The 27,161-nt window shown below is 41.6% G+C and overlaps 1 protein-coding gene across 1 annotated transcript in view; it reads left to right on the top strand.

The window, feature by feature from the left end:
* Positions 1–24,538, top strand: part of DNAJC3 (DnaJ heat shock protein family (Hsp40) member C3) — a 30,775-nt gene extending 6,237 nt beyond the window's left edge. Inside the window, exons 3-12 of the mRNA XM_015851552.3 lie at positions 1,116–1,240; positions 2,302–2,376; positions 10,947–11,099; positions 11,804–11,985; positions 12,844–12,963; positions 14,511–14,616; positions 14,708–14,828; positions 18,752–18,884; positions 19,847–19,995; positions 20,957–24,538. Coding sequence (XP_015707038.2) covers positions 1,116–1,240; positions 2,302–2,376; positions 10,947–11,099; positions 11,804–11,985; positions 12,844–12,963; positions 14,511–14,616; positions 14,708–14,828; positions 18,752–18,884; positions 19,847–19,995; positions 20,957–21,114 — 1,322 coding nt within the window. The 3' untranslated portion in view covers positions 21,115–24,538. The remainder of the gene's footprint in view (positions 1–1,115; positions 1,241–2,301; positions 2,377–10,946; positions 11,100–11,803; positions 11,986–12,843; positions 12,964–14,510; positions 14,617–14,707; positions 14,829–18,751; positions 18,885–19,846; positions 19,996–20,956) is intronic.
* The last annotated feature ends 2,623 nt before the right edge of the window (positions 24,539–27,161 follow it).

Here is a 27,161-nt window from a genome sequence, read left to right as displayed (position 1 = left end):
ACAAGGTGTGTTGCTGCAGGGGGCTTACTGATGTTAGGATATTATTTAACAGTGCTAGAAATTAGTCCACAACCAAGAGACGGTAGGCAAAGAGTGCAGATATTAACTCACATCTCTCTGGAAAAAGTGTTTTGGTGTTGGAGGTGGCCAGCAATGAAGCTCAGTTATCTGGCTTAAGATTTTTGGCAATACTTTTGTTTAATTTAAAGCTCAACCCTAACCTCAGGTGAGGTAAGGCAGAAACACCCTTGTTTTCTTCCTTAGTTGCATGTTCTTGTCTGTAAATTCAGTGATTCTGAAAAGGAGGGTATTTAAAAAATCCAGTCAATAGTCTACTATCTTTTACTGCATTTAGTTGTTTAGGTTAGGTGATCCAAATTACCTTTCCTTGAGAGCCTACAGTAACTATCACTACTTCTTTGAAATGTTGCATAGTGAGGAATATTAAGAACTTAAGTACTGTTTTCAGAGGCTTATGCTCCCTTCCTGTACTGATTTTTTTGTATGTGTGCTAGGTTTAGAGGATGTTAAAATTGCAGGATCTTGCTGGTTTGACCAGCAGACCATATACTGGCCTTGAAGTTAGCCAGCAGGTTTTTATGTAGTGCATGTTTTTGTCTGCCATTGAGAGAGGGTGTTGGTGCCTACCGTATATTAAAGAAACGAGTTGCTTCTGTCTAAATGGATGATGTGAAGGGTTTGTGCATCTGTAATGACATTGGTCTAACATATGGGTCATTCTGGGATTACTTGTTTGCTTTTTATACGGTGGAATGGGGAATGATGAATTCACACGCTTTCAAATGCAGGCCTGCAGTTTGAGATAAAGGGTTAGTGTATTGGAGCTGTTTTTTCTTGTACAAAGCTAAAAAATATGTACATATTTCACCTTTAGAAGTCTCAGTTATTTGGAATATACTGTGCTTCTCTAATCTTTATTGTTCAATAATTAAACTGCATAAAATTACTTGGGGGGAAAAAATTTCATTGATAAATATAATTTTTCCAATTGCTTAAAACTCAGGAAATATATTTTTAGTCATTACAGTTTAGCTGTACCCAAAGGTTCACTTACTTTGGAGACAGTGTTCTGATTACTGTTCATTCGCTTGCAGAGGGAGACTCTGATAACTACATTGCTTATTACAGAAGAGCCACAGTGTACTTAGCCATGGGCAAATCTAAAGCAGCAATTCGTGATTTAAGTAAAGTGGTTGAATTAAAGCAGGACTTCACATCCGTAAGTATTCTTGAAATTGGAAACTGTTCAAGCGTAAAAAAAATACTACTTCAAAGGAGGTTGTTTTTTAGGTTTTGCTAAACAGAAATGGAAAATACATTATAACTCAGAGCTTTAAATACGATAAAGTAATAGCAGTAGTGTATGTACTTGAATTTGCAATTACTCCAAGAACAGTCTAGACTGTTATTCTAGAAACTAATTGTTTCATTAAGTGCATGTTCCTTGTGGGTTTGTCCTGTACACTTTCCTTCTCTCATTTGCAGCTGTTCCATTTTCACTTACCATCACTGCTCCCTTAGGTGGAGGAAGGGAGAGCAGATGCCCCTGATAAGTATTTTGATTTGAGGCATTTCTCCACAGTATAACTCCTATGGAGTCTTTGTCTCACTGCCCTCCTCTGGGGCTGCTGCAAGTTCTGACTTACTCCCAGTTTGTTTGTGCTTATTGTATGAAGAGAGACTGCTTAAGTAGTTGATGTTGGAGTCCTCTCTGCCCAATTCCCTCATTTCCACATTCAGTAGCGTGTCCTGTATAATATCCAATAAAGTAGCAAGTGTTACATTCAATGTTGTATTTGTATCATAAATCAAATCTTATAAATCATTAACTTGCCTCAGTACATACTTGCTGTTGCTCTGAGAGTTTAGTGGAAGAAATCAACACGGGAAGTTTTAAAAATTATTTATTTCTGCTGGTTTAAAAAAAAAAATCTATGAGCAGTTATAATTAGGGTAGTGGCTGAAGGTTAACGTTCCCTTTGTTTCTTACAACTTTAAGAACAAGTTCTTTTGCTGATGTCTAGAGTTACTGCTATTTATTAGAAAAGTATCTCTCTGTCAGCTGTGGTGTAAAGTAATTCTTTACTGTCAGAGGCCTCTTAAGAACACCGCTGATTTAAGAAGGCAAAGAATAGGTGATGTCTCTGACTCAGCTTGTTAGCTGTAGTAAAATGAAATGTTTTTTGTTTTTTTTCCTGCTAAAGGACATTGAAGCAAATTTTCATAATTTCTTGAATTGAATGTGTGAATAGAGAAGAATTACCTTCTATTTCATTTCAGGCAAGATTACAGAGGGGACATCTACTGCTCAAGCAAGGAAAGTTTGATGAAGCAGAAGATGACTTTAAAAATGTGGTAAGTTGGAGGCCTACATTGGAAATACTGTTTTCCTGCTTTTAAATTTGGCTTCTCAGTCAAGATCTCAACTCTGGTGTTTTAGAGAATGTGAATGTATACATCAGTTTGTGTCTTCTCTTTTCTTGAAGGGTATGGTAGTTAAGCATGTGAATAAATGACAGGTGTTGGGCTGGAATAGCGTAGATGAAATCAGAAGGTGCTATATGAAGAAACACAGCACTTTGAAGAGTCTTTTTTGTCTATGCGCCTAATGCTTTGTGATCGCAACTTGATGGCATCTGTACTGGAGAGCGGTCTTCAACCAGAAATGTGGGATTAGTGACGTCTGACTCAATGTAAATCAGTGTTCAGTTACATATTTCACAATATTCAGTTGACAGTGGGGAAATCACTGGGGGCCCTCCATGGATTCTTTTCAGTGATTGCTGAAGGATCTTAGGCTCTTAGTTTAGTCACTGATGTTTAAAATGGGGTAATTCAGTGGCTCGCACCTGCAGCCCCTCGCACCTGCAGCCCCTCGCACCTGCAGCCCCTCGCACCTGCAGCCCCTCGCACCTGCAGCCCCTCGCACCTGCAGCCCCTCGCACCTGCAGCCCCTCGCACCTGCAGCCCCTCGCACCTGCAGCCCCTCGCACCTGCAGCCCCTCGCACCTGCAGCCCCTCGCACCTGCAGCCCCTCGCACCTGCAGCCCCTCGCACCTGCAGCCCCTCGCACCTGCAGCCCCTCGCACCTGCAGCCCCTCGCACCTGCAGCCCCTCGCACCTGCAGCCCCTCGCACCTGCAGCCCCTCGCACCTGCAGCCCCTCGCACCTGCAGCCCCTCGCACCTGCAGCCCCTCGCACCTGCAGCCCCTCGCACCTGCAGCCCCTCGCACCTGCAGCCCCTCGCACCTGCAGCCCCTCGCACCTGCAGCCCCTCGCACCTGCAGCCCCTCGCACCTGCAGCCCCTCGCACCTGCAGCCCCTCGCACCTGCAGCCCCTCGCACCTGCAGCCCCTCGCACCTGCAGCCCCTCGCACCTGCAGCCCCTCGCACCTGCAGCCCCTCGCACCTGCAGCCCCTCGCACCTGCAGCCCCTCGCACCTGCAGCCCCTCGCACCTGCAGCCCCTCGCACCTGCAGCCCCTCGCACCTGCAGCCCCTCGCACCTGCAGCCCCTCGCACCTGCAGCCCCTCGCACCTGCAGCCCCTCGCACCTGCAGCCCCTCGCACCTGCAGCCCCTCGCACCTGCAGCCCCTCGCACCTGCAGCCCCTCGCACCTGCAGCCCCTCGCACCTGCAGCCCCTCGCACCTGCAGCCCCTCGCACCTGCAGCCCCTCGCACCTGCAGCCCCTCGCACCTGCAGCCCCTCGCACCTGCAGCCCCTCGCACCTGCAGCCCCTCGCACCTGCAGCCCCTCGCACCTGCAGCCCCTCGCACCTCTCCTCAATCAGATCGCATCCAGGGTTTCCCTGCAAGTACAGCAAGTACACTTCAGTTAGCTTTTATTTCAGTGGATATTTTGTGTTCTCACAGCCTTATGCTGCAAAAATAATCCCTGGAACAAAATCAACTTCATCTTTGGGAAATATGTAAAGTAAGTTTCACCTCTCTGTTGCATCGAATTACTGTAAGCACATGAATAAATATGATTAATTATTATTTTCATTTATTCTTCCATGTTTGCTAGTTTAAACAGCTTTCCTGTCCTTTATACCGGTGTAAATAGAATTTGCCAGTGTAACTGATGCTGTCTTATTGGCGTTCTTTGAAGTGTGTGATGGAGAAAGCAGTTCTGTATTGCAGATTAGAGATGCTTCATGGAAATCTTTATAGCAAGGCTGTAAGAGGAAAACAGAGCAGTTCCAGTTTGCACTTGCAGGGCAGCTTTGTATCTATTACGATAATGAATGCACCAGGTGAAGTTGGTGTTTGCTGTAAAGTTGCAGGAGCTTATCCTGTAAGTCATGTAGCGATAGCTGCTGCTGCTTGCTCAGAAGGCTTCTCAGGAGCAAGTATTTGGTCTACACTTGCGTGTCAAATTGCAGTGCAGCCCCACTGTTTGCATTGCAGGAGAATGTCATCCAGCTCTGTTAACTGAGGCCATAGTTGCTGCAACAGCAGTTACATGATGTCGGTGTTTATTCTGAGCCTATGTGTGCATCTTTTGCAGTGGCTCTTTTCTTGACTGTTGCTTAATAACATGTATGGAAAGGCTTTCCCAGTCAGCTGTGGAGTAGCTTGGTTTTTTTTTTCCCCCAAACCTGCTGAAACTCCAGACAATCATAGCTGCTTTTCTTCACTCACGTAATTTCAGTCTTCAGTTGGGCTTTGAGTCAGAAGTAGAATAGAGTTTCTTCTCAGTAGTTGACTTAGATTCCATATTGGTCCTAAAATCTTAGTTCGAGTTTCCTTGGTTCTCTGAATGTTGTTGCTTATGTGTTTTTTTAGCAGTTATGGCAAGAGGCGAGAGACTTCTCTTGCTTTCTTCTAAGTTTTTCAGATAGACAGTCAGGTTGTTCTCTCAGTTCTTGTTCTGCAACAGAGGAAAAGTAAGCAGTAGTCACTAGGACTCATATTGCAAGTCAGCTGTCAGGAACTTGAAAGGAGTAAGTAATTCATTGCTCAAAGTAAAAGTTCCTTCTGTGCTAGTGCAGATATGACCCAGAGTAGTGCCACTAGGGTCTCCATAGCTTTTAGAGTAGAATTCAGCTTTGGTCTTGGATACCTAAAATCATATATTTTACATTTGAACTGAGTATGTAATCTCTGGTCTGCGTAAATATAGGTAAGGGCCTAAATGGCTATCTAACCTTTTACTTTGTTGGCTGGTTAGCTGTTAACTAGAGTGCTGTCGTTCTCAGTAAGTATGTAACACATCAGCTGATGTAGGTGTCTAAGTCTGGATCTAAATTGGGGTGAGATGTTGACTGTCTCACATGTGTCATGCATCTGTTCTAAGTCTGCAAACACTCACTGTAATTCAGTAGCAGTCTGGTCGTACATTTGAGCCTGCAGAAATTGAGTACTATGTGAAGATGGGAAGAAGGTGCTGTGTTTCAACATCTGTTATTCTTTCTTGTGGTTGAGATGAACTTTTTTTAAGGTAAGGCCAGTCATTTTGGTTGTATGCTCTTGGTTGAAAGTAGATGTTTTAAAAGGTGTGATTTCAATGATGGTGATTTATCTTTGGTTTAAAGCAGGGGATCAGATCTTAAAATGTTCCCCTCTTTCGAGTTAGAGAAACCAGCTCAGCATTTGGAAAGTGAAGAGAGTGATTTTTACTCGGGCTACTCAAGGACAGACATGTAGGAGGAAGGCAGTTTCTACTTCCTTGTATGACATTTGAGTCACCATTGCCAGTATTGCTTTCCCTGTGTACCAGGAGCTGCAAGTGGTGTAATGTGATCTGCCTGTAAATGCTATTTTCTCATAGCACGTTCCCTCAGTCTGTCAGATCCCAGTGAAAATACCGACATATCTGTTTCTTTCCCATCCTTCCTCCATTCTTTCTTGGAGTTGTGCTCCTTGAAAGGATTGTCTGAAGAGTTTAGCAGATGAAGCTGTTCTCAAGGGAGGTTCTTTCTACAGTTTTATAGTACGTGGGGAAAATTTTGTGAGGATCCTAAACCTCTGTAAAGTTGTATGGCTGCCAGATAAAGCAGTTCTTCTGTTCAGGTGCTTCTACCTGAAACAGTACTGGCTGTCTCAAGAGCATTCATTAGTGGCATTGTAAAGGTAGACAGTGGAAAAGCTTGACTGGGAAGGGAGGGAACACTGCTTTTGGGCGTAGAACCTTTTGGGACCTCAGCTTTTGTGCCATTGTTTCACAGATTTGGGTTGTTTTTTTTTCCAGTTTTTTTTCTTTCTCTCTCTGCATTTTCCTTTTGAAGGAAGTTAATCACTTGGGTTTTGGATAGAGGAAGTGATTCAGACCTATCCCTTTATATGTTAAGCAAGGCTGTGTTTACATGAACTCTTTGTTTTTGCCAACAGATGCACCAAGCTGTTGAGGTTACAACTCACACCAGGCAGCATTTTTTGCCTAGCAGGACCAGATAACAGCTCCTTACTCTTTGTAAAAGTACCTTTTTCCTTCTAAGTCAGCTGTCAGAATGGAAATTTAGCATCTAGAGAGTTATAAAACTGTTAATGGATGTCAATGGAATGGTCTAATTCTTGTGTTCAGAATGCCCAGGATGAAACAGAGATAAAGCATAAGTCCTTGAGTGAATTTATTTATTTTGAAGTTGTTGCTTACAGTGTATAAGTAGTATTTATTTCTCCAATCCCGGTTTTGGTTAAATGCTCCTGTGCATTAATATCAAGTTCATTTGGTTCTGATTAATAGCTTCCAAATAATAGCTGTTGATAGGGTGAATTTGGGAGTACATTAATGCTCAAAACAAAGGCCTCAGCCTATGAAAGCCCTGGCATGTTTATTTGTCTTCAAGCATGTGATTTTGAGTGAAAATAAAAGGAATAATTGTATCTTCTGATTGTCACATTCCAAACTGAGATCTCTTAAATACCCTTCCAGGGGAGACAATTACATGAATGTTTAAAAGCTGGAAACTGAAGTTTCCACTTGCAGCTCCACTAGATGTCAGCCAATACTAAGTGGCTGAGCACGGTGTGTTTGCAGATGTTTGTTTTCTAATCCAGTGAAGGCTGTGGTTGTAAAACTCACTTTATTTTTTTTACTTTGGTCAGCCTTTTGGATGTGAACGGGGAGGCCATCTTATGTCACTGCAAGTTTGCTTAGTATCCAGAGTTCTCTTAAACTTCACATTACACTACATTAACCATGACTGTTTCTCTCAGATGATACGATAATCTGTAGCTTCCTGGGTAAAGAGTAAAAGATGTGTTTAAATACTTCCTTTTTTTCTGTCTAATATCATGGCTGTGTTATCTAATATATCACTCTGCCACTGCAGAATGTTCTGTTCTTGTGTGCATTGGTGTCTTGGTCTCTTAATAAACTACAGGGATTTCTGCAGCCCTCTTTAAAACATCTTGAGTTCAACAGGACCAATTGCTGTGTCTGACCACAACAACCCCAGGCAACAGTATAGGCTTGGGGCAGAGTGGATGGAAGGCTGTGTGAAAGAAATGGACCTGGGGGTGTTGTTTGATGCTCAGCTAAATATTAGAGCTAGGTTGTGAAGAAGACCAATGGAATCCTGGCTTGTATCAGAAGTAGTGCAGTCAGCAGGAGCAGGGGATGATCATTCTCCTGTACTCAGCTCTGGTGCGGCTGTGCCTTGAGTGCTCTGTTGGGCCCATCACTACAAGAAAGATACTGAGGCCTCTGGAGTGCGTCCAGAGAAGGGCAACAAAACCGCGAGGGGTCTGGAGCACAAATCTTATGAGGAGGCTGAGGGAGCTGGGATTGTTCAGTCTGGAGAAGAGGAGGCTCAGGGGAGACCTCATTGCTCTCTACAACTTCCTGAAGGGAGGTTGTGGTGGGGTGGGGGTCAGCCTCTTCTCCCTCATAACTAGAGACAGGCCTAGAGGGAACGGCCTGAAGTTGCACCAGGGGAAATTCAGGTTGGGTATCTTCTCCAAAAGCGATCAGGCACTGGATTGGTCTGCCCAGGGTGGCTGACTCTAACACCTTTAGGTGTTCAAGAAATGTTAGGTGTTGTGCTAGGGTATGTGGTTTAATGGGGAAATATTGGTGGTAGGTGGATGGTTGGGGATCTTTTCTAACTGTGGTGATATGTGATCTTTCACAAGCCTCATCAGTTTACTTTCATTATCAATGTATTTGCAAGCATGAAAAACAAGAGAAGTGCTGCATTTCAAGTGAATTTGTAATGTTTTTTTTCTGCTGTCCTGGATACAGCATGGTAATATAGCAAAGTTTTGAGTCTTTCCTTTGAGATGAAGTGCTGTGGAAGCCAGCTTCCCTTGTGGACAGTGGAGATGTGGAAGATGCATGTGGCAACGTGTTTAAATCTCTGCTTTAAAGTCATGTGGCTGATGCTTTTGTTCTGTTTAATCACCTAGATGAGGGGAAAAGGAGGGGACTTTTTGCCCTGGGATGATTCTCTGCTCTACCAAGATTAGACAAAAAAAACAAACAACACAACACCTATAAGTAGTAAATCTGCAACTGAAAATTACTTACAATAACAAAGCCATTCCCATATGCTGGCTTTCCTGTTCGCTAAAGGAATTATAGTTTTGGGGTTGGTTTTTCCTTTTGGTACTGAATGAAAGCTGCTGTAACAGATGGCTAATGCTTGTTGCTGTAACTTAAACTGCAACTAAGCATTCTAATCCAAATATAAACATCAAAGACAGCAAAGGATGTGGTGCTGAAAAGCGGAGGCTGTGTTCTGGAACATGTTGACCACTAGCAATGTGCTTGCAGAGCATAGCTTAGGATAAGCATGCAGAGAACTATTAGATTTGCCTTAGATGTGTATTAGCTCAGCTGAAGTGAGATTTCTTTAATACCTTACTCCTTTGTAGGAAATCTTACATGCTTAGTGCAAGCAGTTGGTCTGTTCCAGTCTTACTATTCCAAAGGATAGGCATGGGTAATTGAAATGTTATTTGTTATCAATAGTGGTGTGTTAGTCTCCTGATTACTGGGCAAAAGGACAGAAGGAACTTGGAAAATAAAATAAGGGTATCGAACAACTGCATTTTATTTCCTGCTTTCTCTGGATGCTTAATGAAGAGACTTATTTTTTCTTTAATTAACATGACTGATTAAAACAACATATTAGTACACCGAGTAATTATTAAGAACTGTGAGTGTGTATTTTCATCATATATAGAGCGTTAAGCTGAAGTTTAGTGGCTTAACTTGAACGATAGCTTGAGAGGCTTTTGCCTTTGCTTTAACTGGACAGTTTGTACTATGTTATGTTATCTGTGATGCTTCACTCAAATGGTCTGTATGATTGTAACATTGCATTTCCTATTTTGCTGGTGGTTTGGTCTAAATGCTTTACAAAGAACATACAGCATGTCTAAGGAGTGTAGTTACCATAAGTTGAAACGGATAAAGCTTATCTGTAGAAAAGAGTTCTTAATTTTTAAAAGAATAATGCTGAGAAATTGAAGGAGAAAATTGGGTCAGTCCTGGAACTGAAGAATTCAGAACTGAAGAGAAGATCCTAATCTCTGAACTTTTAAAATCACAGATGTAGATATTTGCCTCTATCACATTCTCAAGGGCTGCCAAAGAATGAGGATGCATGATGGTGAGGGTTTATAAGGAGAAATTCTATTCTAACTAGGAGAAAAGCTTTTTGAAACGTGTATTAGGAGTCAGCCTGCAAAGGGCAGAACTCTTTGTCTGCCTTCCTTTGCTCTTAGAGAGAGACAGTGTAAAGGGATTAAGGAGTATTCTCAGGTCTAAGTACAACTTGATTTCTGCCAAAGTAAAACTAAACAACTTCATAAGGTACAGAAAGACTTTATATGAAACATCTAAGGCAGAGGTGAGACCTGGTTGTGCTTCTCATGTTCCGTTAAGGCTTTTCCCTTTCATATCCTTAAGTGTTAGAACCAGGGGAATTCTGTTAAAGGAGTTCTTAGGACTGACATTGAATTACATTAGAGACATGAGCTCAGAGTATGAACATTTGAAGAACTTCCTGATGAGGAAAAAAGGGCAACTTGAAGTTCCAAGAGGAGAGGGAAAAGTACAGGATGATTTTGAGGATATGGTAATTTTAATTGGCGTTCTGTTTATAAAATATAAGGTAGTGCAAGTCGTTTTGTTCTTAAAAACAAAACCCTTACAGCTCTGGAAATCATAATGATCAGCTATAAGTGTGAAGCTGCTGCCATTGTCAAACTGTATTAATTTTACATATGACTTCCTGGCTTTGCAAGTGAATGGATGCGATTTTTCCTGGCCCTTATTTGTAGTTGCTCTGAGAGCTGTTTGGTTTTTTCAAATAAACAAAGCTGCCTAAATAGATGAGTGCAAGTAAAGTACAACTTCTTGGTTGGAGGGAGGAAATTAGTCTTTGTAGACGAAACCCTAGGCTTGTGTAAAACCACATATGAAGTGCCTGAATTCCTAGCTGATCCTAGTGAGCCCTCCCACCAGCTGAAACCTTAACTTGCTGCTGTAGCCACTCTTTCTGGGAAAATCTAAGAACCACAGCCTCACAGTAATACTGTCTGTGACATGTTGCAGTTGTTTCTGTGTGTTGTGCTTGAAGTGAGATATGTGATTGTTACATGGATATACTTCCTACTGATGCTGAGGAATCTTGTATTTAATAACTGTCTGCAGAAAGATTAACTTGGTTGCCATTGAGAGCACCATGACTTCCTGAGGTTGATGGAAAGGAACTCTTGTTGTCTGTTAATTTGTCCAAAGGTAAGTGATCAAGTTAGAGTGAGGGGAAGAATGTAGAGTTCTGGAACTTCTGATGTCTTGGGTCAAAGCTTAAAATGTCTGTCTCTAGAATTTAGAGTTGGAAACACTTCTGGTGGAGTTTTAAAGCTCGCTTTATTTGCAGCTTAAATCAGTTCTCCATCTTATGATTCTTAATGGGACAAAGCGATTCTTGAGCAAGCAATTCAGTCTCTCTTCACGTTAATGTTTTCAGCTCAAATCCAATCCCAGCAATAATGAGGAAAAAGAAGCCCAATCTCAGCTGACGAAATCTGATGAGCTTCAGCGCCTGTATTCACAAGCATTGTCTGCATACCAGCAAGAGGATTATGAAGCTGCAATTCCTCTTCTTGATGAAATCTTGGCAGTAAGTGTTATGTAAAATGGTGCTGTCCACCATTGGAGTTTACAACATGAGCTTTTGGTGAAGAAACTGCTAAAGTGTGAGAATTCATTTGTGGGGAGGTAGGATAGCTAAGTAGAAAAGTCATGTTCTCTAAAACCAGAGCTTGAAAGCAAATGATAACCCAGAAGAAATTAAGTAAAAGGAGTTGCCTGTCATAATTCATTGCAAGTAATAATCTCTGCCCTTCTGTGACGTGGTTACTTTTGGGTAAACCTTTAAAATGAAGTTATCGAGGTCAAATTTTGCATAGCTGAAGTTTACCTGTAAGTTTTTTTTTTTTTAGAGGACAGATGACAGCTTGGTCCTTGCTGTTATATTACCTGCATTCTTTTGAGAAGATGTAATAATTTATGATGCTGATATCCTTCCCTGGAGGCTCAGCAGACTGTCCCAGATTAAGCAGGGCCAGTGGATTTAATTCATCTCCCTGTGTGAGCTCATTAAATCATTAGAATTTTTTCAGGCCTTTGTTTTCTATTTGGGCAGGTGTGTCACAGCATCCACCAGGAAGCAGAGATGCTAATTTTATGCACTCTGCGTGCAGCTTGATCCGTATGCTATTGCAGTTGGCAAAATGAAATTTAATGGGATTCTTCTTGCTGTTGGGGAGGAAAAGAAGTGAACTATTACGGACCAAAGTCAAGCTTTAATTTTGATTTCTCAAGGTTTGTGTTTGGGATGCAGAGCTACGGGAACTTCGAGCTGAGTGCTATATAAAAGAAGGGGAGCCAAGCAAAGCAATTAGCGACTTGAAAGCCGCTGCCAAATTAAAGAGTGATAACACCGAAGCCTTCTATAAAATCAGCAGAATATATTATCAGCTGGGGGACCATGAATTATCGCTCAGGTAATTTTATTGTTTGCTGTAATCGTAGGAACTGAGACAAAACATAATGGTGAAAGTCATGATAAACTGTGAAATAGCTACATTGTCTGGTTTTTGGATGGTCTGGATCTGGTGAGGGAAACTCCTTCCCAAAAGCTAAGAACTTTGAAGGTACCATGTTTATTCTTGTCAGACCAGCCATCAGTGCTTCCTAGCTTAGATGTCATAGGGCAGAACTGTCAGAATGTTGCGTACATTTTCTGCTGCTGTGGTATTTTTCTGTCCTGGAAGAAAGTGTTTCTCTAAACTTGCTTTCTTGGAGATTATTTTTAAATTATTTTCAGTGAGAACAAAAATGTATGAATGTGTCCTAGGGTGAGATTTGTGTTTTCAGGATTGAAAATGAAAGTTATTGGTTTAAAAATGAAGGAATTAATGAATTAAAAGAAATAAATAAAAATACATGAGTATCCACATATAAGAAGCAGCGGTTCCAGAGATGTCAGATTTTTGTTCACCCGTTCATTCCTGTTTAGTTGAAGGTATTGCCATCCATTCCTACTTAGTCCTGCAGATAGCTATACTTGCCTGATCCAGTATTTCACCTGGTGTCTGTAGCTGTGATTTTTTCGGTGGTTGACCATTACTTAACCTAATGATCATGGGAAGCGTTGTTTTCATCCTCTGAAATCCACACATGGGCTTCCTCTTTGAATAACCAGATGTTAAGCTTTGATAAATGCTTCTGATCAATGATAATATATTTGAATGAAGGGGAAGATTGTGTGAAGAAATAAACTCATGTTTGGGCAGCTTATAAATGCTGCATCGTGTCTCCAGATTAAATCGCATAATTTATTTCTTCTCTCCTGTGAAAAGTGAAGTCCGGGAATGTCTGAAGCTTGACCAAGACCATAAGCAGTGTTTCTCTCTTTATAAACAAGTAAAGAAACTCAATAAGCAGATTGAGTCAGCAGAGGAATTCATCAGAGAAGGCAGGTAAGTGTTCATTGTGTTAAAAGGAAAAATGAGTGCTGAGGTGTCAACAAATTATTGACTGAGGAGCTGATTAAGTGGGTGCTTTTTGCATCTGTTAGCTGAAGTGGATAACTGAGCAGAGCTATCAAATTACAATCAAATTACATATTGATTCATGTAGTCAATTCTGAATTCTTTTTGATACCACTGTCTTCTTTTTGCATACTTTCTGGAACTAAGTATTTAGGTGAAGGGAGGGATAAAATTTATGGACTCTCAGGTGTTGTAAGACTTCATCTTTGGACTAAATACACCGGGTAATTCTGCAGTGCCTCAGTGGCTAAGGCTTCTAGTAGCTGTAGCTTCCAGAATCTGAAAGGTGCTTACAGTGAGAGTGGGGCAGGTCTCTTCTCACCTGGTGACAGGTGACAGGATGAGGGGAAATGGCCTCAAGTTGCACCATGGTAAGTTTAGGTTGGATATTAGGAAACACTTCTTTACAGAAAGGGTAGTTAAACACTGGAATAGGCTCCCCAGGGAGGTGGTTGGGTCACCGTCCCTAGATGTGTTTAAGAGCTGTTTGGATGTGGTGCTCAGAGATATGATTTAGCAGAGGGTTGTTAGAGTTAGGGTACTATGGTTAGGCTGCGGTTGGACTTGATGATCTTTAAAGTCTTTTCCAACTTGAGTGATGCTATGATTCTCCTATGCACGGTGTTCAGTTCTGCTGTGTTCTTGTGCTTCATGCTTCCTTTTGGTTTTACATCTTCCCAGGTGCACAACATCCAACTGTAAGGAGCTCTAACAAGTGATTAAACATTTTCAGAGTGACTTTTTGAAAAGAAGCACATCAGGAATGCAAGTCAGCACAACTGAGGGCAGTTTCATTAACTCAGCAGTCCATTTGGGCTCTTACTCTAGTTTTTTATTTGATCCAGTATCAGCACATTTTCAGGGACTCTTCTGAGAGCTCGGATTCCTCCTAGTTTGTAGCGGCCTATGAGTTCAATCACACATTTACATTTTTGAGTGAGAGTTTTAATCTGTTTCTTATTATCTGTGGAAACTTGAGTGTCTTTAAACCCTTACAGCAAAAATATGTTTTGCTTTGTGACTTGCTGTGAAGGCAGGGAGAAAACTTTTTGATAAAAGCTGGCATAACTTGTTTTGTTTTTTGGGGGGGGAGGGGGGTGTTACTACAGAAGCCAAATATGATGGTGATCACAGCAAGGCTTCTAAACTGAGTCCATTTCAGGCATCAGAGAGGGAGGGTTTTCTTTTTCCCCTATAAGTGCAGAGGAATGTATTGGGCAGGAAGCAAATCAGGATGCTGTCATTTGTGCACACTGAGGGATGGCAGTCATGGTCTTCTGCAACAACCTGATGGTCACAGTGCCTGCTCCTGTTGAAGGAAATGGAAATATAATTCTTAAAGCAGCTGAAATTCTTCTTCATAATGTTGCCTTACATCACATCTTTAAGACTAGCATAGCCAAATAACGTTTTAAATAAACCAAAGCAGTCTTCATGGTATGAAATGTAGTAACTATTTATGCTTTATTGAACAGATACGAAGATGCTATCAGTAAATATGAGTCTGTAATGAGAACTGAGCCAGATGTCCCAGTTTATGCTACTCGTGCCAAAGAAAGGATCTGTCACTGTTTATCAAAGGTAATTCTGCTTCCACTTCTCTCTCCAAATTTCTTTATAAACAAAAAGCCTAACTCCACCCATCTATCTTGTTTTCCTTTCTCCTTTTCAGAATCAGCAGGCTACAGAAGCCATAACAGTTTGTACGCAAGTTCTGCAACTGGAACCAACCAATGTGAATGCTCTGAAAGACAGAGCAGAAGCTTATTTGCTGGAAGACCTTTATGAAGAAGGTACACTTGTATGCATTTTGTACATCTTTGCAGTCAGTGCTGCAAACTTTCTTAACATGTGCTTTGATTCTGTACTATGTTATTTATCTCAAATCAGCACAGTTGCAGATTTAGGGAGATATCTGCTGTCAATTTTGTCTTGATTAGTACAAGTCGTATGCACTTGTTTTATCTAGGGTTCTTTCTGCAGTGGGCTATGTTTAGGATCTTTTATAAGGGCGTACAGCTTACTCAGACTCAAAAACATTTATTTATTTCAACAGCAGTGTTAGGCAAATGCATTTCTAGATGAAAGATAAGTATAGTTAGGGTCACACAGACCTGTTTTAGGAACTCACAATGTTTTTAGATGATAGCATGAAATGAGATTTCCCTGTACCCTACCTAATACGTGCTCACCACAGAGGAAGATATTGGCCATTGTTTCACCTCCATGGATCTCCTTAGTGCTGTTGAGAGCAGTAAGCTGCTTTTGCTTGAGGCTGTGTTTTGTGTATGGGCTTTGTGGATTTTTTTTGTGTATCGAGCATGCAGACTGGCAGCCCTTACCATTTATGTAGAAACATACCAAGAAAAAGTGCTTCAAAAGTTTCTTTATTTGACCGAATTTGCACAGAATGACCCAGGTTGGAAGGGACCTCAAGGTTCATGAAGCTCCAACCCCCCAGCCTGGCAGAGCCACCAAACTTCAATGTTGCTATGAACTGGATGAATGGTGAAGTCGCTGTCTACAAGTGAAAGCAAATGTCGTGAGGAGATCCCAGTTTACAGTTATGCTTCTTTGTGTGGCCCAGGATGATGGTGTTGAATTTGAGTTCTTTGGATTTCCTTACAGCTCAGAGAAAAGATAACAGAAGCCAGCTGCCTCACCTGGACTTTTCCCCACTCTGTAGCAGGTGTCCTTGATGCTGAAAATTGCCTACATCAACAGCATTATCAGTATTCCTTTTCCAAGTGGCACTGGTTGCAAATGCCAATTGCTCCTTATAAGAGATGGGGGAATACAGCAGCATTTCTGAAAATAACTGATGGCCTTTATGCACAGTCATGGCTTAAAGTGAGAAATCTTGTTTCCTGGGCTGGCTCTTGGGGGTCACCAAGCTCAAGTGGAACTGTGCTCCTCCAAATCTCTGTTGATTAGTGCATTCCTCGCCTTCCCTCTGCCCTTGACAGTAGTCAGATGGTTGTAGTTACGCTCTTCTCTCCACAGTGCCTTCATAAACAGTTGTAGATCATTAATGTTAATTTGCCTGAAGGTGTCTTCACTTATCCTTCACTTTTAACGGCTGTAAAATGATGGCTGATTTCCTTTCTGCTTCAGGGAACAGTATGGAGTAATTAAAATCATAGTCTTATATTAAGGTGGTAGATTGATTCTTTTTTATTTTCCCCGAAGAAAATGTGAAGCTGTAGGCACCTATCTCCTGTTTAAGGACAGGATATTTCAAAATACAGAATTGAGAACTTTGAAGGAGAATTATTGTTAGATGTTCAAGACGTACTTCAGAATGTATAGCTGTGCTCTGATTCCCGTTAAATGGTTTTAATTACTTCATAATCACACAGGATCCAGCGCTTGCCTGTGAAGACAGGTGTGTGATGAATCCTTTTCTGGCTTACCCCATCAGCACAAGAGTCTGTAAAGTATCCAGCATGTGTTTTTTTCTAAGAGGAAAAAATGCACACTGCTCCAAAATTGCTCAGGAAATCTTTCTAAGAGACAGTCCCTGTTTCACGAAGAGCATTACTACTGCATTTACTCCACTGACAGATTTTACATGGGCATCATATGTTGTCTATAGATACTCGTGTTTGATAGAAAATTAATTCTGTGTATGGAATTATGGCTAGTCTTGGTCAGGCAAGATAAGGGAGAACAGCAGAGATGTTTAGAAATACAACACAGTTACTGCTTCAAAGATCTGTAAAGACTCTTGTATTGAAAGCAGAGATTTAGATTTGATTGAAATGTTTAAGCTGAAATGGATACTCAGAGCTGATCGTTCTCTTTGTGTTATGGGACTGGATGGCAGGAAGATAATATGTTCTCTAAAGCATCAGGCCAGCAAGAAGCAATGCTAATTCTTGTGTTAGCTCATGAGGTATTAATGCTTTTAGAAGTAGTGACTGAGAGGAACTGATTAAATATCTCGCTCAGCATGCCTTGAATGGATAATAAGTCTCTTGGTTCCGTAGCAGCTTTTCTGCCATCAGAGAGCTATCAGCCTGCTTCAGAAGCACCTGCTCCCAACCCTCACCCTGTGGGTGGATGGAGTTCAGGTCTGAATGAGAAACAGTCTTATGCTGGAGAATGCCAGCCAAACTGGAGTCTCTTCCAATGGAAAGGAAGTGCAAAATGGGATTTGTGTGCTGTCTGTCAGCAGCATGATTAAAACAAAACATACCTTGTGTATTTCATGTCTGAGGCCTCTAAGTATGGGAGCCAGTTTTGAAAAAGAGGAAGCCAGTGTGTTCATTGCAAGCCACCGACCCTTAAGGAGCTCAGCTTCCAGCAGCTGAGCATGCTGTAGATGCTGTGGTGCTCAGCAGATCAGATCCCCATTTGTCAGGATAGTGTTATTGGATGTGAAGCAGAAAAAGTATTTAAGTACTTAAAATTACTGAGGTGGTAAAACAGCGTAATGAAACCCCTGCATTCACATGGTTTTTGTCAGTTTCATCAATGTATATTGGCACACGTATCAGCAAAGGCTCCCTTTTCTCATAACGACTGGACAAATTGTTAAGAAATGAGCGTAAAGCAAAATATTTTCTTGAAGCAACAAATGTTTGGTGATATAAAAATGAATAGAAATTCCGTTTCTAATAGCAGATGAAATTGTCAGGGCACTGGAAGTACTTGGAATTTTTTTCAAGAGCAAAACAAGATTGCAGTGATATCAGATGTCTGAGTAGTACAAATTCATTAGCACTTCCTGCTGTCTTGCTCAGAAACAGTGAAAAACAAATGTAACACCTGCTGAGAAATAGCAGCTGCTTGGAAATAATCTGATGCAAGTACTTTGTCTAACTTGAGAAACCTAGGAGATTTGGATCTGCAAATGAGACGTGGAGGATTTTAACAGTGAAAGAAGAATAGCTTCATTAGAGGCTTCAACAGTAGCTTCCCTTGATAAATGCTGATATCAGAGATCGGTGTTTTAAGCTTTCGGTTGCCACTTTAAAATAATAATATGGTTTACATTAAAAACGGTAAAGAAAGGAGGTCTTTGCAGAGCTCTGAAATGCATTACAACACCTCTCGTGCTTTTGTTCCTGGCATATATAACTCCTGAAATAAAAATGAGAGAGTTTGCCTCTTGGGGGTGGGGGACAAAACACGCGGAGCTTAAGGAGTGGCTCTCTGTAGCAATGTTTTTATATAGAAGCGTGAAAAGAAAATAGTGAAATACCTCTAATGGTTATAATTGTGGTGTTTGCATAGGTGAACTTACTGTTGATCTGAAGTCCGTCTTTATTGCTATTAGAGGAAGAGGCCACTGCAGTGCCTGAATGCACGAGGTGGAGAAGAAGGAATAGTAGGATTCTGTATAATGCATCCCTCAGTGTGTGAGACCACTGCTGTGCAGCTGGCTTTCCCATTTCTAGTCACTGAAACTCACTTCTTGATTTTAGTTCCATCCCAAGCCTAGCTGCTCATGTGTTCTCATATCTAGAGTGTGTTCTGACCAGCTGTTAATAACTTCTCTTTCCCAAAAACACAGTGAAGCTGAAGAAAGAAACTTACCTGAGTTATATGTTAAGTGTCTGTTTCCTAATATAAAGAAATGTGCTTGGCAAGCTGAAGTCAAAGTTCCACTGTTCATAAACTGCAGTTGCAGAACTTCAGTTTTGGAAATTAAGTTGTTTAAATTGAGGTTTGTGAAAAGTTATGTAATCTTTCTTTTGCTTTCTTTTTAAAGCTATTAAAGACTACGAAACGGCTCAAGCCAACAGTGAAAATGACCAGCAAATTCGAGAGGGGCTGGAAAGAGCTCAGAGAATGTTGAAGCAATCACAGAAGAGAGATTACTATAAAATTTTAGGAGTAAAGAGGTGAGATGTTAATATTTGAGCACATGATCTTACAGTTGGTTATTAAAGTAGCTTATGTGGAGCTGATGGTTTGCCTTTGTTCTGCTGCAGCTTAGTTTTTGTCTTACTGCTTTTCACTTCACTTAAGCACTTCAGTAGCATTTGTTAAAAATTTTTCTAGAAAGAAAGGAAGCAACTATTACTTCCTTCCCTAATGGGAAGGAAGGAAACAAGTCCTTTGGCAAGAAATCTTACGTATTGGTTATCATATGGTGAATTAATTGGGAAGAAAATAAAGGCTGGAAAAAATTACTGAAAGCAATGAAAAATAAAACTGTGGCAGATATCGCAGTAGATTGGAGAGTTCAAAAAGCCTGGCTAAAAGAGGTATCTAAAACGTTTCTGCTGCTACCCTAGGAAAAACTAATGGCTTCTCTTTTTAATGACAGCCAAACAAGTGTTCAGTTCTGAACTTACAATTGGTCATCCTTCTAACTGTGAACTAATCCAGTTTCTACTCCTCATGCTTTTTCTGGCTCACCTTACTGTAAATTCTTCAGACTGGGAACTTTACTGTGTATAAAAACTTGCAATAGCATAATTCCACAGCGTAAATTTAGCATGGTAAAGGAATCCCAGAATCATAGAATGGTTTGCATTGAAAGGGACCTGCAGGATCATCTAGTTCCACCTCCCTTTATACCCGGCTGCTCACTGCCCCCTCCAGCCTGGCCTTGAGTGCTTCCAGAGAAAGGAAAGAGGAGTCTTCGTTTAAAGTTGCATTCTGCTTCCTCTGTTTTTATATAAATATATGGTTTCATATTCAGAAGATTAAGTAGCCTTTTATCCTGATGGTAAGGATAAAGAGTAAGACCTCCTGATGGTCTTACTCTTCTAGTGTTTAAAATAAACCTGTAGATTCAGTATGGTGTTGTAGGATCAGTTAGAAGACTTCTAAGTTGCCTGTAATTTTATCTATCCAGAAGTGCTAGAAAGCAAGAAATCATAAAAGCTTACAGAAAGCTGGCATCTCAGTGGCACCCTGACAACTTCCAGAGTGAGGAAGAAAAGAAGAAAGCAGAGAAAAAATTCATTGATATAGCAGCTGCTAAGGAAGTCCTTACTGACCCAGGTAATGGTTGTACTCACACCGTGACTTTACTTTTTTTATTACTTTTTTTATGGCAGTGTAAGAATGCGGCAAGTGTAAGTTATAACAAACATTACAGCTTCCCTTTCCCATTCTCCCTTGACCATCTTGAGAAAGCAGTGTGCTCATACTTGCATCCAGTCTGCTGTGTGAAGATAAAAACCTGGAGTTATTGTGTTTCAGTGACTTTTGCTTAAAATGAACTTAAAAAAAATGATTATTTCAAATGCATCTTTTTCTGATGCAAACTAAATTTAGATCAAATCTGGCATGGCACAGGGGTGGACAGAAAGAAGGGAATACAGTAACTTTGGGGTGTGGAGATCGTAAGATCCGGTGTCCATCCTACCAAGAGATACGCTGGTGGGGCAGACCATGAAATCTAAACAGTGTAATAGAAAATGAGGTGATGTGTAGTTATCTTAATTCACTTTTTTCCTCCTTTTCAAAATGAGTCAACAAAAATAGCTAATCCAAAGCCATATGTTAGGTTTCAGTCCTTAAACTCTTTCCTGTATGGTCACTGGAATGAGAAGCATATAAAAGTGTGGATGTCTGAGACTCTTGTTTCATCTTCAGCTTCTCTAAGCAGATTGTCTAAGTGATAATTGGGTAGATGGGCTCAAACTTTCTTGTGAGTGAGGGGACAAAGACTGGTCTGCATTACAAACACCATTAGTAGAAAGCCTTTTTTTGTGCCAGAGCAATCTTTACTTATAATTACGTACATAAACAAGGGGTTTTATGTTCTCGCAGTGTTTGGTACTGTTAGCGTCTTCAGGGCATGTTTGTCTGATATTTGTTCATCTCCTTGACACTGTTTCTGATGTCAACCCAATGGGGCAAGAAATGGGATTCTGGTCACTCATTGGTCATCAGAGATGCTTTGTGTTGCTGCCCTCACTGTAGTGCCTTCGTTTCACCTTGGTTTTGTTTCCTTCAGAAATGAGGCGGAAGTTTGACGCTGGGGAGGACCCCCTGGATGCAGAGAGTCAGCAGGGTGGAGGCAACCCCTTCCACAGGAACTGGAACACGTGGCAAGGATTCAACCCCTTTGGTTCTGGAGGAGGACCATTTACATTCAAATTTCACTTCAGTTAGAGCCAGGACTGTTTCAGGTGGCTGCTGCTGTTTTTTACTTAATTTGTTCAAAAAATCAAAATAAAAACTCTCTCAGTTCAAGACCCAAAAAAAAAAAAAATTTAATTTCTGATGTTGTCCTTATCCCAGAGTCTTACTGCACTAGAAGAAAGCTACTCCTTTCTTTTAGTATTTAAAACAAATTTGTGGTGAGCTTGACAACTTATACTGGTGGGGGGAGGTTGAATGAATAAGGGTTTTGTTATTGCCTATGTTTTTGTGGATATGCAGGAGACGTTTTTCCCATCCGTAGGAATGAACAATAAGAGGCTATTTAGGACAACACTTAAATGCAGCTTTAGGACTCAAGTATATGCTTACAGGTAAAAATGCATGTAAATATTTTTTCTGAATTGGGGCCTAATAAATGTGGGAAGGGTAGTTACAGTAGTCTCTGCGTTAACAAATCGTTTGTCAATTGTGCTCAGCAGAACGATCCATTTCTCAGTATTCTTTAAAGGAAACCCATCGTATTACTGTGGGCAGTGCCATAGGGAGGGGAAGAGGCTGCGTACTGGCTGAGCCCCAGCAATCTCTTACAAAGAGGATCTCTTGTCAGTAATGATTTTGCATTTTTGAGGAGTTTGCACTTTAACAAAGTATTTGGCTGAGATCTGGGCAGAGCAGCGTGTTGTGATGTTTCCCCCTCTGCATCAATTTGTTTCTTCTCTGAGCCAGCACAGGTAGTGAGGTGACTGTATGTGAACTGCAGGAATAACATGCAAGCTATCGCCCTTCCCCATGTGATAGAACTTCTCTTCTGTCGGGTGGTGCCACAGTGAATTAATGGTGAAGTACTTTGAAGCAGTTTTCTGTTTTGTGTAACAGCCACAGTGCTGCCTTTGTACCGGTTCTGACTTTGCATCGGCCAGAGGTCTGTTGTAGTTCTGCATGTGGGCACAACTGGAGTAGTGCGATGGTGGAACTGTGTGAGATGGGAGGCATTCCTAGGGCTGCAGATGTTGCAGGTGGGGTGCTCTACTCATTCTCCACATATGTTGAAATTACTGATGAGTTTCACCAGCAGCTGCATTCTTAGAATGCAAAACATTTGCAATTCTTTAATTGACCAACTTGAATTTTAACTGGACAACTATAATCGGTCAGTAGGGATCTCCTTCCACTTTGTTTTGTGGCATTTAAGAGCATGAGCAGCCTCAGTCAAACAAAGCAAATGAAATCTTTTATCTGAAAGTGTATGCATATATTTTTTTAATTACTATAAGTGCAGTTGCTTTTGAAGCACAGCCCTTTTGAAGCACAGCCTCAAGTACTTCACAAACCAAACTGTGGCTTTGGAAAGTGATGTTTTTCTTTTTTCAACAGCAATTTAAAGGCCAGCAGAAACTTATCTTCAGGCTGATGGAGAGTGTGTGTGGGGATTTCCAGTAGTTGATGGCACAACAGCACTGTGGCATCCTATTAAAGTTCAGCATCAGATATGTTCAAGTTGAATGACTTCCTAGAAGTCTGGCTTCTGCTTTTGACACTTCTGAAGTGTTTCTGTTTAAATTCAGTAGCAGCCCAGGATGCTGTTCGTGCTCTTGTGATGTCAGTGGAGCTCTTGTTGAACCTTGGGCTCAGGCATAGGAGCTCACTGCACAGCCCACACCCAGATGCTGTCCTGTGGTGCTGGCTGGTCCAGGCAGCTCTCCCACATGTTTCTGCTCACCATGAGCAGAAGCTGAATCCCCTTCTGAGCCACAGCCCCTGGGTTGTTGCCAGCCCTTGCTATGGTGCAGCAGAGCCAAGGGCCCATGGTATGCAGCTATGTGTTTGTGTGCTGGCCACTGCTTGACACAGTTCTGTGCCACCTTGCTCGCTGTAGGAGGGGCTGGTTTAAATACTCCTTAATGAGCAGTGTAAGCAATACACTGTGATTCTGTAGATAGAGCTGTGTTCGGCTGCAGGAAGTCACAATAAATACCACAGCAGATCAGTCTGTGTTCTGGAAAAGTGATATTTGGAGGGACTGCCCTCGTGCAGCCTTTTATTCTTATCAATCTTCCTCTTCTGTTTTAAAAGCTATGACTGAGAGATATTTTCCTTTTTATTTCTTTGTTGTTGGAAAGGAGTGAGGTGGTCCCTCATAGGTAAACTGTTCATATAAGGGATTGGTATTAGAGCTGTGCATATTCCTTTCTTTAATGTGGTGGATGCTTCTATATGGTGGAAGCAGTCGGGAACAGAAAGGACTATGTTTAATTCTGATAGTGAATGGCAAAGGGAAAATTGCATATTGTTCAGGGGGAAGGCTTGAATCCAGTCAGCGGGAGATGATTAATGCTTGAATGCTGTTCATAGATATCTCTTGTGAAAAACAGTGTCTTGAAAAATGAAGAAAAAAAGATGATGACAGAGAATGAGGCTTTCTGGTACCAAGCAGCTGTGTTAGCACCAGCGCTGCTAAGTGAGCAGATGCTGGCTGTGAGGTACTTCTGACAACACGAGAAGACAAAATTGTGCCCGAAAAGAAAGGAGAAGCTGTTCTGTTTGAAGGACTTTCAGATGCAGCGATGCGTTTCCTGATGTGACTTCAGCACTGAGCACTGGCGGCATGCGCTGTGTATGAGGAAGCCGAATTCACCTTTTTATTTATAATGGGTGTCTGTAGTGCAATAATGTTCAGTAGCCCAACATGGAAAATAAGTCTCGGTGGTTTGTGAAGCCTGAGATGTGTGTGAAGCATCGTTACAGCAACGGGCCTCTGTGGAGATACACAGTTTCTATGTTGAATTCTGTCTTGCGGTTTGTCGAAACCGCTTCCCAGCTTGTTTCTAAATGAAGGAGGGGAGCTGTGGCTTATCTTGCTTTGAGGTATGCTTAGTACTGATGCGCTGTAAATCAGTATTAAACTGGATGCAGAGCGAATTATAAACGTTAAGAGCTTCAACTTGTGACAGAAAACCTGTTAGCTTAAAAAAACAACAAAACACAACAAAACAATAATAATAATAAAAGCAAAAGCTTGTTATCATTTCAGCCTCCAGACCGATGCTTGGAATGAGGATTACTCGTCTGTTTCAGGCTGTGATTTGTAGGAGCTTTGCTGGGCATTAGCCAGTATAGCGTAGCAGGTTGGTTGTATTTAAAAGTGCCTTACTGTAAGGTATGGTTTGTTTGCTCTGTAATACACACTCTTGTCCATAAAAAAAAAAAAAAGAAAAAAAATGGGAGAATCTTTTCTTTGCCCACTGCAAATTTTGAAGTAGCGGTTTTGTTTTGAGAAGGATAAGTAAAGTTAGCTGGAGATTTATCAGACGTCTCAAATTATGTCTTTATATTAAATCGTAAATCTTAAAAGCAAGAACTGTTTGTTTTTCTAGGGCGGTGGGAATTATTTTATGGTATTTTTCACAATAAAGATATTTATGATGACAAGAAAGCACTGTGGTGTGTGTGTGTTTGTGTGGAGTGCGTCTGTGTGTGGCTGCCCTTTTTACCTCATCCTGCTCACCAGTGTTGAAAGGTGGTGTCCTGTGGGGGCTGCTTAGGGGCTAAATTATAACTGCTTATGCAACTAGTGTGCAGAAGTTGTCAGCCTTCAGCAAGGCACTGTAATAGGGCTGAGTTAACTGAGTTAACATGACATTGGGCTGCATCAGGCCTAGCAATGCCAGCTGAGGGGCGGAGTTGACCCGCTGTGCTGTGCGGCCTCACCTCCAGCACTTGGTGCATTTTCGGGGTATGTAAGGACATAAAGCTATTAGTGTGTATCCAGTGAAGGACTATGACGATAAAGGCTGGAGGACAGGGTGTTTGCAGAGCCACTGAGGGCCCTGGCTGTGCTCAGTGCAGAGCAGAGGAGCTGAGGGGAGGCCTCAAGGCGGCTGCAGCTCCTCACAGGGAGCGGAGGGGCAGCGCCGAGCTCTGCTCTCTGTGGAAGCACTGAGCAGGCCCTGCCCTCAGAGGGCTCCCAGGAGAGTTAGATGTAAATGGAGCCAGACTGGGAAACTGACTTCATAGTGCAGTGCCTCTAGGGTAAGTCAAAACTGAGACTGAATGCTTTCAGGCCTGTAGTTTTATGTAAGATAATTCATCTGTCTGTATGGAACTATGCTCAGGTAGCAGTAGAGAATAATTATCTGATAATTTAAGTTCAGCAACCATGTAACTAATTAATCATCTAGTTTCTGTTCATGTCTTTTTTCTTGTATATCTCCAGGTATTAAAAGCAAAAAAAAACCACCAAACCCACAACTGTGGGCGCAGGAGTGACTGATTCTGTTTTTAAGCTATCAAATATAAATAGCGCTCTGCATTTAGTATAAAGCGCTTCCCAGTCCATCTGCACATCCACATTTTGCAGTCATCAGAGCCCAGAACCTGGTAGAAGAGCACTGCGTTTAGGAGGGCAGCAGGAGGAAGCTATTTATGTGATTTGGCAACAGCCAGCGAGAGGCTGCCAGGATGTTCCTTTCATCTGAAGGAGTGAGAATTCAAATGGAACTGAAAACTCCATCGGTGGAGAGAAACGTAGGTACAGTGGTGCTGATTATGGCTGTAACTGCTTGAGCTGTGCCTTCAGGTGAGGAATTCACCAACCAGATTGAGGCTTCCATCAGAGGAAGCTGAGAAATGTCAGAAAGCTGAGCTGGGGCACGGCTTTGCTGTGTCAGAAATGCAGAGTGGAGTATTAGCAAACGGATGTTGAGTTTAAGAAGCAGCCTTGCAAGAGGCTCCAGCAGCCAGCAGGGCAACGCCTGCTGCGCCAGGAGTCCAAACAGGCCTGCAACATGGAAGTGATCTCATGGCAACAGAGGAGTCAATGTGTTATTCCAAACACAAATCCTCAGTAAGAGGCACTAGGAAAAGCAGTGCTTTCTAGGTGTCATCCCACTGTCCTGACTTATTCACAATCAGAAAACACTGCTGGGAATGCAGTTCTCCCACGTGTGGCACTGTGAGGTTCCAGTGCTGAGTGCTAAGCTCCCCGAGAACCTTGGTTCTGGATTAAACTGATGAAGGATGCGACAGATGTCACAAGCAGCATGTAAGTGTGAGAGGGATCTGCTTTTTGTAATGCTTAACAGAGAGTGCCTGCACAGAAATCACAGCTAAAGGGAATTGGTTCTCTGTCTTTCAGAAATCCCATCAGCTTGCAGGCTCATATTCTTATCAATGTGAAATAGTGCTGAAGTGAAGGCTCAGGCTGTGAGTGTTGGCCAAAAACCAGTGAGGAAGCAGATCACTGATAGTAAGAAGTCCATCAATGTTCTAGAAACACAAACATTCCAACACGTTTATCTTCCTGTCCCGTGTTCTTCTGGATTATGTTACTTGTCATGAGAACAAAAACAAGAAAACCAACATTGCAGTGACAGAGAGAATGGAAATTGGTGTTGGCTGATTGATTAACACTGCTGGACTGCACAGGGAATATCCCATTGGGTACTTCATACAAAGAAAATGCCCACAACAGACCTTGGAGAATCCATACCAGCACTAAAACTGCTATTCAAAATGCAGAAGGGTAATACAATGTAATACATAAGTGCCAGTAAAAAAATTTGCATGTTTCGTATCGCTGAGACTTGAGAAATGTCAGGGAAGTATTATAAATAGATTATAAATACCTGCACTTACGGGAAGCAATTTCAAATAACCTCCACCTGAGTACAATGACTGCATACAAAATGTGCTCCATTTCTCTTCCCTTTTATGCTCTTATTTACAGGTACAGAGATATGCAACCCACGATGGATTTACCCACTTAGTGCAAATTACATTATCTTTTATAATTACAGGCACTTAGCCTGAAAGACTACGTTAAGCTGTTCATGGAAGAATTTGTGGTTATATCCAGTCTGCTTTGAAACCAGCACAAACTAAACAAGATGACACATACTTAAGGCACCAGATACCAGTTTCATAAATAAATTTTCCTATTTGCAAATGTGTACTGCCAGAATTTTTCACTGCAGTTTTTGCACAATCAAAATGTATTGACAGCCCATTCGAGCAATGGTTTTTTGAGTGAGTACTGATAAAATAGCAGTACACATCGC

This window comes from Coturnix japonica, chromosome 1 (genome assembly GCF_054131305.1).
Source record: "Coturnix japonica strain WE chromosome 1, WE-NBRP24, whole genome shotgun sequence".
Lineage (NCBI taxonomy): Eukaryota > Metazoa > Chordata > Aves > Galliformes > Phasianidae > Coturnix > Coturnix japonica.
This window is presented reverse-complemented; position numbering and strand designations above follow the sequence as displayed.